Here is a 10,040-nt window from a genome sequence, read left to right on the forward strand (position 1 = left end):
TGCGATACTGCTAATTATTATTAACCAGACATAAAATCGTTCCCGTGTGCAAGACATAAAATCGTTCAAGTCCAACAAAGTACACAAGGTAGTATCAAGATCGACATTCAAGTTACCAACTACAGAACTATCAGGGTTAGATGCTCACTGAAAGTCTGACATCTCAAGCACAATGTTCCAAAATGATCATGTATTGTTTACAGTAGTTACTGATACGGGCTTCCATCCAGAGTTTCAAGAACAATGGATAACAACAAGAGAACAAGAAGGGTCATTGGCTGTTCCTAATAAGCTTTGGTTTTATCATTCTGATCCGTCAGGGAAATGATCAAGTGCATTCTGCTTTCCATTAACATAAAATTCAATCACTGCTTTCATGCGCGCCTCCTTATCAGGATGGTAGTTCAAATGCACAATCACTGGCTTCAACTTCCGCAGCTGAGCACTTTTCCTCACTGTCTTGAAGAGAACTTTGCTGTTCATAAAGAGATATATATCCATGGTTCTTTTGGATGCATGTAGGCCTTCATAACCAGGATGTGAGGGGAAAAACAGTTCCTCGTTAAAAACAGCCTGGTCCCATGATTTGGGTTCACGAGAAAGGCGCCCAGCTACCCTATCCAAAAGCTCAACTGAAGGAATTGTTGGCCTTATGAAGAAAAATCCAGAATTAAAAACCCATATGCGCATCGTGTGTGCGTATCTTGCCCAGCCCATTGAAGGCTCATCAAACACATCATTGAAACCATAGGCTGTCATATTGTCATGGCCATCACTCATGGACTCTATATCAGAATCTCTGTAAAGATGATCAAAGGGATTCTGGAAGAACATGATATCAATATCAGAGAGGAGAACACTGTACCCAAGCTGCAAGAATTCCCTCAAAATGCGAAACTTCAGAGCAGAAACAGCATGGTTTCCACCTGTCTTCCCTATGCTGTCAATGCCTTCATCAGGATCCCGCCGATAAACTGGGACGTCTTTGGACTTGCAGAAGCTCTCTATGCTGTCATCTAATGCAACAACCAAGTAATTTGTGATTCCAACTCTTTTGATATTAGTAAACCACATCTCAAGCGTCTGTTTCACGTTAGAGTTTGCCACTGCAACGATGATTTCTTTCTTTACAGCAACCTGTTGCAATATGTTAGCCAGTCTGGGATTGGTGGATTCATCAGGCATGACTGTTGGATTTGTTCTAAGAGACTTCACGGTACCAAAAGGACCAGCACTATACAAAGCCTGGTTTTTTCCTTGCCCAGCCATTTGAAGCTTCATCGAGAGTTCATTGATCTGCTTCCTGAAGTCAGCATTTTTTCTCTCCAATGATGCCAACTGTGACTGTAGGTTGGTAACTTCCTCCGATGTCTCACAAGTAACTGAGTCAGCCTAACATATCAAAATATAATTGTAAATAGCAGCATGTGAAGAAAACATCTTAAGAAAAACACACCTTCGTTATAATAATTGAACAATCAACAACAGATATGTAAATGTACAAGCCAACTGAAAGATTATGAACATCGGATTGACCATACATGAACATACAAAATTTAGGAATGCCATTTTGGAAGGTGCAGATTTTGGAAGCATAATTTAAGGTATATAGCCTTCCATCATTTCTAGATATATGTACAGAACTTCTGAATGCCCCTGTAAAAAAATAAATAGGAATGCGTTATTTTGAATCTGTTTGGTGCTGGAGCTCGGCACCTCTGGGTTAAGGTCCTCACGTGCTCGAAGGTGGCCTTGGCGGGCAGGTCGCGCGACTACGGTCTTCACAGAGTGCACGCCCGTCAAGCAGCAGTATGGCGTGGAGCTCTCCAAGTGTGGCGCATCTATCCGGGGGTAGGAGGGGTGCACGGAAGGAGGAGCGGCGTCGGAGGTTTGCATGAGGGTGGCGGAGGGGGAGAGAAGTCAAGGTTGGGAGCGCAGAAGATGGCGAGGGAGTTGCGGGGAGCTCGCTGGACTCCATCTGCGTGGCATCAGGGTAGAAGGAAAGACGAGCGCCAGGAGAGGCGGAGAGCTTGCCGGATGCCATGTAGTGGCGGCGATGGAAAACGGCGCACGAGGGGAGAAACAGGAGAATAGAATGCCCACTATATTTTCCCTACTCTGCCTAAATATAAAGGCAAGTTAGGTGTTTTTAGAGGGCCCTCTAAAATTATTAGGGATAGAGGGCCACTTCGGGAATCTGCTAGAATTGTTCTTAGAGGCCTATAACAATGATATATGACTATTTTGGTGCACGAAGGTTAAGGTCCCACAAGTCATTGCCTTTAGAAACGTTATTTCAAAATCTAATATTTTATATCAAGAAAGGATGCTTGGCTTCGGGCAATTTGGCAAAGCAAAAACTAGTTGGAGTTTCTTTGAAACCTAAGAACAAATGGGAATAATGGGAAATATAACTACTGAGATACACACTTATTTTAGGAATCTGCAAAGTGCAATTAACAAGGAAAATCATCTGAAGGTGAAAGCCAAAACAACATACATGGGCAAGGCTTACAGAGTAGTGTAGACAATTAGGTGAGAACCATGGAGCACCTAGATGTCTGAAGCTAACAGTTTTATTCTCTATCTTGTCAGGTTGTTTGCAATTTCCACTCCTCATTGCTACCAAGGTGCATGCCTGTTTTTCCGGGCCAAGTTCCGGGCGGGTTCCGGGCTAATCAGAGAGATTGCACGTATGTGCAACTCCTCTGGAGACCCCGGAAACTGGCCAGACTTGTCAACGGAAGTTCCGTAGTACGGAAGTTCCGGGCAGGTTCTGGGCTCTCCAGAGAGATTGCGCACATTGTGCACTGTCTGGTTTCCCCGGAAGCTAGCCGGACCTACCCCGGAAGTTCCGGGGTTCACAGAACCCTGGCCAACATAGGATTTAGAGAAGCTCTCTCCTCGGACATGAAGAATAGATTCAGTGCATATGTTTATGTGCACGTGTACGTGAAGTTGATTCCCACTGTATCTTCAGGGTGCACCCCCTCTTAATAATGTGGTTGCCCTATGAACTCTGTAAACAAAAATGGAAATCAGGCAATGCTTCTTTTTCCTTTTACGAGTAGAGGGGCATCCATCCATGCATCCTTCCATGTTATGGTGGCACTGTTTACAGACTAGAGCATGTGGTTAGATCACTAAGATATGTTGTCATAAATACCAAAAATCATCAAGAGCATAAATGCCCTTTCAGTTTTGCCTGTTACGGTGTAATTCATTCCCATTATGTTATTTGATTCAGATCACTGCTAGGACCCTGACTGTATGGCACAGCTATAGGCACTTGACAACAAGCGCTCGAAATATCATTTATTCGTAGATAGACAAAATAATGAAAAAATTTGTTGCTAACACGAACCCCTGCACAAGCTACCGGCTGCAGCCATTGCAAAATATAGTAGTGCTTGTGCAAAGGTGATTATTTTCTGCAACACAAATCGAGCAGCATGTGCTGCCAACATCGCTGACCAGCATACAAGTGTTCAATCATTCCACTGACTACTTAAGCAGATGTAATAACCAGCCCAACGACATCCTTAAGTAATCACAAAGCATAGCAGAAACCAGAAGAATATAGCAAAATGCAGACATCGCCTTCTTCCACTACAATAATCATATTTTTGGATGTACAACAGCTAAAATGCTAGCAATCTTTGAGCATCGCGTATCCGTTCTGAGGTTATGACATTTTTTATGCTAATCTAGGCAATTACCTTCATATAACTGGAGCATCTTAAGTATTCTCCACAGTCTGCTCATAATTGGTCCAAACGGAAAATGGACGCCATCATTCCCTAACACATCTGAGTTCTCACGCATACCTGGTTGACTTAGATTCTAAGATTCATCCATTGTCGTTACACGGTTGCATGCTTCCAACAAGAATCATATATGAATATTAATCTCACACTAAGCGGACCAACACTAGAAAACCTTTCAATCGAGATACATCACAAAACCAACAAGTCATCTACTTTCCGTCTACCAAGAAATGAACAGGGAAGCAAGAAAGGAGGAATGGATTACCCGGCGACGCCAGTGGAGGGCGGAGTCGGTGGAGCGGGAGATGAGGCCGTCGGGGTAGAAGAACGCGCAGACGCAGCCGAGAGTAACGCCGACGGCCACCGCCGCCGCGATGCGGGACCCGCGGGACGGCGGCTGCCCGCTGCCCAAGCCGGTGCGCATCAAGGGGGGCTCGCGCCGGCCGGCCATCTGCCTCCGTGATGCCGCCGCCGCCACCGAGATCTGGCGAGAGCTATGGAAACGGCGGAGGCTTTGGTGGATTCCTTTCCCGTCTTCTTTCTGGAACGCGTGGTTTAAGCCGAGACGTGACGACCGGTTTGCTTTGTTTAAGTGGAACAAACTGTGCTGTTGGCACACTGGACGGCAAATTTTGCCTTTTTGATCTGGACAAATGCACCAATTTGAAATGATCTTTTATTTGAAAAAGATAGTAACTATATGTATGTGTACAAGGGCATCTCCAAATCAGACCCTCAAACCACCCTCAACCGTCCGGACTGCATGATCCGGATGTTTTGTGCTATCCAACACAGTTTTATATCCCCGCAAAAAAAACACAGTTTTATATCACAGAATCATAAGAGTGAACAAATTGCAATTCCAAAACGATGATAGCCATTGTCCTACTCCTACCCTTATATCTTGTACAGTTAACTTACTAATTGTCTATTCCAATATGTTTCAACATTCGAAATATTATATTTTGCAATGCTCGCTAAAGATTATTCAATGCCCGTTGTATGATTTTTTATAGTATTTTTGTTCTTTTAATCGTAAACTACACGCAAAGGTTGCACGAGGGCATCTTTAAGGTGGACCCGTAAACCTCTTGCGACCGTTAGGACTGTGCCGTCCGGACCATGAAAACCAATCAACACGGTCCTGTATTGATCCACGGGGCAGACGCGATTTCTCCCGTAAACCGGAGACAAACGTGCTGGAGTCCTGGCATTTCCGGCTTGGTATTTCCAGACTTAAAGGTCGGATTCCTGGCATTCTTTGAATTTGTTTGCGGGAGTCAGGATTGATCTCACGCCTGCTTCTGACCGCCTTGACCCTCCAAAACCCCTCCTCCCTTGCCCGTGCGCGTTCCCGTCCGGCGCCAGCTGCCCGCATTCATGTCGTTGTAGAGCGCGCCGCTCAACATTGAAGACGGCTCAGGGCGGACGTGACCTCTCACTGCCTTCGCCATTGAAGTTGCACGCCGGCCGAGGGCGCCGCCCGGGACGCGTCTCCGGTGTCTGCGACTGTTCAATGCCAGAGACGCGTGACTGAACGGGACGGGACGGACATCTACCACGCCCGTTCAATGCCGCCCTCCGTCCGTATGCCGTCATTAAGTTGGCTCGCCGTCCGAGAAACCCACTCCGGCGTCGCGCATTGATGCACCCGGACGCCTCGCCTCACCGAAATCCGCCATATAAAAGCGGCCACACCTGGCTAACTCCACACCAAAAAATAAGCCCCTCCACATCTTCCTCCCTTACACTGCATCTGTCATGACCGCTAGCGGGAAAGCACTGTGGGATAGTCTGTCGCCGGAGATGAAGCACGCGGTGGCCGCCCTTGTCGCCGCCTCACATAGCCGCCATGCCAGGCGGATTGAGGCCGGCTTGCCGGCCAGCTCGCTCGAGGTCTCTGACGACGAGGACGACACGACTATGGAGACGAGCTCCGAAGAGTCCGCCTCGGCTCCCGCGCCTCCTGTGCACGTCGGCTTCACCATGAAGCAGGCACAAGCGCACTTCGATGCCGTGACGACAGAGGTGCAGCCTGCATCGACGCCTTTGCTGACGTTCCAGCGAGTGCAAGAGGAACAACGGTACAACCTGTTTCTCCTAGAGCAGCATCGGTTGCGCGGAGGGCAAGATCTACAGCGAGCGCGCGAGCGAGGAGGCCATGGCCGCGGCGAACCCAAATTTCATCGCGGAGCAGCGTGCCATCTACGATGCCGGAGGCCCAACTGCAGGCGATCACGGAGGAGAACAACGCCAGTTGCGTCTCCTACGCGTTGCCGACGAACCAGTAGCCGGTCCGGTGGACGACGATAGTGCCGGCGCCACCATTTTCCTCGTGGACCTCACATCCACCGGCGGTGGACAAGGTGCAGACTCCTCTAAGGATGAGTAGGCCACTGGAGGCGGCGGGGCCTGGTGTCCCGTGTGGGCCGGCCCGTCACCCGTGTTCTACTCTTCCTCGCCGGAGACTGCATCTTCACTTCATCAGTCTTGTCTCCGGTGCTCATGAAAACGACGGAAGGAGGACGATACGGGCTTGGACGCTAGGCACCGCCGCTGTAGGATAGGTTTAGGAGCGGGTCATTTTGTTCTAAATGTTCGAAATGTAATTAAATCCGTTGTGTTTGTATGTAATCCGTCATGTTTGTATGAAATCCGGTCATGTTTGCATGAGTTTCATCCGGTTTGCTGAAAAAGAGTTTGAAATGTATGCGGCTAGTGTTGGATGACCTCCTCCCTCATCCGTGTCTGCGAACTGGTCTTCTCTTTTTGCGGACGGATACATAAAAAAAAATTACGGGGTGCCGTTGAAAATACCCTAACACAATATTTTCATGACTTCCTAAACCAGTGATCAAACTCCTCGTATTATATAATTTCATAGTAACGTGCAGAGATTGCGCTAGTAAGAGATAAAATACGTGTGCGGTCACTCACACACTTCACGCAACGCACCCGCAGCGTGTTGCCTTAACTGAGTTCAAGTTTAGGTTAATGTGGCCTTTGTTGGAACTAAACTTTTGTTTGACAGTGTATTGCCTCACTCTTTTCTTTTGTTCCACGGAACCGTGCATGGCTCCACAAACACAAAATGAATCTTGTAATAAAGACCACGTCATTCATATCATAAAGATTTCTGTTTAAACACAAGCTTACAAATAATACGAAAGTGCGACGACTAATTTGTCAGGTTTGGACAAAACCTAGATTTGAAACGACCCTATTTTAAGCACTCACAAGCAAATGGATTGGTCAATCCTGGATATTCAACATGTCTGGTTATTAAATTTAAATATATATGACGACAACTTGTTGTAAATTGAAGTTAAGCACCTTCACAAGACCTTTTTCCTACATGAAGCCCCCTTTGTTGCTCTTTGAAATATTCATCCGTGAAATCTTTGGTGCAGAGAAACTTAAAGCCGATGGACTCTAGTACCATTTAATACAGAAGAAATAATGTGACAAAGTCAATTTTTGCCGGGTGGCATCATGGTTTCTCAGCGTTATATTCTTCAAACGAATGTCATGAGAGGTGAGAAAACCTTGATGGTTTCCTAAATAGACAGTAAGAATAAAAACACTTAAGGTCTAAAAAAGAGTATGTCAAAAGATCGGTTGAACTGTTAATTCTGGTACACTATATATGGTCAGTCAATATGCGTGAAATCATTACCTTTATATACAATTTCTTCAAACATGAAAAGCATCACATCAAGTCAATAAGTTTATCCAAATCAAGACATTTCATGATGATACATAAGACCTTGATAGAATCCACCACTACACCTTTGATAGGCCATTTATGGGCAATCTCTTCATTGAGCATGGAACATAATATCAGTCAAAAGTGTAGATGATATGAAACTTATGCGATTGAATTAAATGGAGCTTATATCAATGCATCTTATGATTCAAAAAGTGTAGATGATAATATACAGTACCTGAATAATCGTGGAGCCAAACACAATCTTGAATTCATTAGACCAATCATAAATTTCGCCTAAGGTCTCTAGTTTAGGCCTAAAGATGACGGTTATTTGCAAACACAAGTAACGAAAATCATGGAGAAACCTCTGAAGCGACGGGACATCCTCGATGACCAGCCCCCCTTTGTCAGAATGTATTCCAATGCTTATAAGGTTAAGTGACTTTATTCAGAGACAATGGTTGTCTATTTTGCAAACAAGCAGCAAGCACTCAAGGGCAGGATAACTCAAGTGCATGATGTTGTGCAGCGAGACCTCAGATATATCAACCTCCACAAATGAATGTTTCTTGAGCAGTGGGAGTCGAAGCATTTATACCAGATTATCTGCACTGGGCGAAGGTGACAGTATGAAGATATGAGATAAACCGCCAGATGGATACCGGAACTCGAAAAAAATGCGCATCTAGAAGTTAAGCAAACTATTTGAAACCATAGCCAGAAAGTGTTTGAAAGTTAAACAACAATATGGGCAGCACATCTAACAAATATCCGTTCTATAAATAATCTCCAAAGACGATTAGTACGAATAAGATTACATACGGGAATGATATAAATGATCAGATGTGAATGAACGCATGTAAATTAAAATATAAGCCAAAAACCTTGTGCTACTAAAAATGAAGAATGACATTTTACCGTTACTCTTATATCTTTCTTTTTTGACAAATCCTATATCTTCTACTTGTTGACATTAAGGCATGAAAGAAGGTTGTTTCAAACTAGGAAGCCTTATGTCCAACCTCCCACATTGCCTACAAGTTCAAAGAAGAGATGTGTAGACGAAGTTTCACATCCAAGCAAACATGGCTACACCATTCCATCAATAATTCCAGTTTGCAGAACTGAGATATATTTGGAGGATTGTGGACCAAATGCAACAAAAACCTAAAGTGATATTCTACAACAAACTATTATTTGCGTCAATGTGGTCCTCTAGGTGAAAACCCCTGTCTGCTATGTCGTTGCTTTATGGCATTCTCGGGACGTCATCTTAGAGCTTGGGCCCTTTCTTGTCGTGCCGCGACGACATCTTCAGGCAGGTTTGGACCGTAACTTGAAGCATATGCGCTGACGTATGACATTCTTGGTGCCCCCTATCCTTTAAACGTACTTGTGGCATTTGCGTCCTCCATGCTTGATGTTCGATGGCAAGGACGACGCTCCTTGGTCCTGAGTGACAGGTCAGAGGGTTCTCCTTGATGATAGTTTGGCGAGGGCGCGGTGGCGCGATACAATGTTCCTTTAGGGAGGCGTGGGCTCTTGATTCTTTGGTGCGCGGGCACTTCTTCCTACGACATGTCTCCTCCTGTGCTCATGCTTGACGTTGAGATGCCGGTGTGTGGTAGTGCATGTATTTTGCATTGTTTTTGCGTTGTAATTTATTTGGCTGGGGTTTTCTAATCTGCTTTGTAAGAGGACTTCTTCAACACTTCATATTGTTTTACTACTAGAATAGAAGTTGAGATGTTAGCACATTCTAAATCTTATATAAAGAGGAACAAAAGATCCATGGCTCTTAGGGCATCTCCAAGGCGGACCAGTAAACCTCCCGCAACCGTCCGGACCGCGCTGTCTGGACCGCAGAAGCCATCCAACGCTGACCTGTATTGATTCACGAGGCGGTCCGGATGTGATTTCTCCCGCAAACCGGAGACAAACGGAAGGGGCGGTGCGGGAATACGAACCGATCCCAAGCCCGCTACTAACCACCCTGGCCCACCAAGAACCCCTCCCCCCTCCCGTGCGCTCCCCTCCGGCGCCAGCTGCCCGCATTCATGCCGCAGTAGAGCATGTCGCTCAACATTGAAGACGGCTCAGGGTGGACGCGGCCTCTCATTACCTCCGCCATTGAAGCGGCGTGCCGGCCGATGGCGCCGCCCGCGACGCGTCTCCGGTGACCGCGCCTGTTCAGTGCCGGAGACGCGTGACTAGACGGGACAAGACATATATCTACCGCTCCCATTCAATGTCGTGTCTGTCCGTCTGCCGCTATTAAGCAGGCTCGTCGTCCGACAAACCCACTCCGGCGTCGCGCATTGACGCACCGGGACACCTCGCCTCACCGGAATCCGCTGTATAAAGGCGGCCACACCTGGCTAACTCCACACCGCAACACAAGCCCCTCCACATCCTCCTCCCTTGCACTGCATCCACCATGGCCACCAATGGGAAAGCACTGTGGGATAGTCTATCGCCAGAGATGAAGCATGTGGTGGCCGCCCTTGCCGCCGCCTGACATAGCCGCCGTGCTAGGCAGATCGAGGCCGGCTTGCCGGCTAATT

The 10,040-nt window shown here is 46.5% G+C and overlaps 1 protein-coding gene across 1 annotated transcript; it reads right to left on the reverse strand.

Annotated features, from left to right (window-relative positions):
* Positions 1–4,345, reverse strand: LOC125536502 (arabinosyltransferase RRA2-like). Its single transcript, XM_048699727.1, has 2 exons — positions 4,033–4,345; positions 1–1,392 (listed from the first exon to the last, which is right to left on the reverse strand). The coding sequence occupies exons 1-2, from the start codon at positions 4,216–4,218 to the stop codon at positions 304–306; spliced, it is 1,275 nt and encodes a 424-aa protein (XP_048555684.1). The 5' UTR covers positions 4,219–4,345; the 3' UTR covers positions 1–303.
* Positions 4,346–10,040: the final 5,695 nt, after the last annotated feature.

This window comes from Triticum urartu, chromosome 2, assembly GCF_003073215.2.
Source record: "Triticum urartu cultivar G1812 chromosome 2, Tu2.1, whole genome shotgun sequence".
NCBI lineage: Eukaryota > Viridiplantae > Streptophyta > Magnoliopsida > Poales > Poaceae > Triticum > Triticum urartu.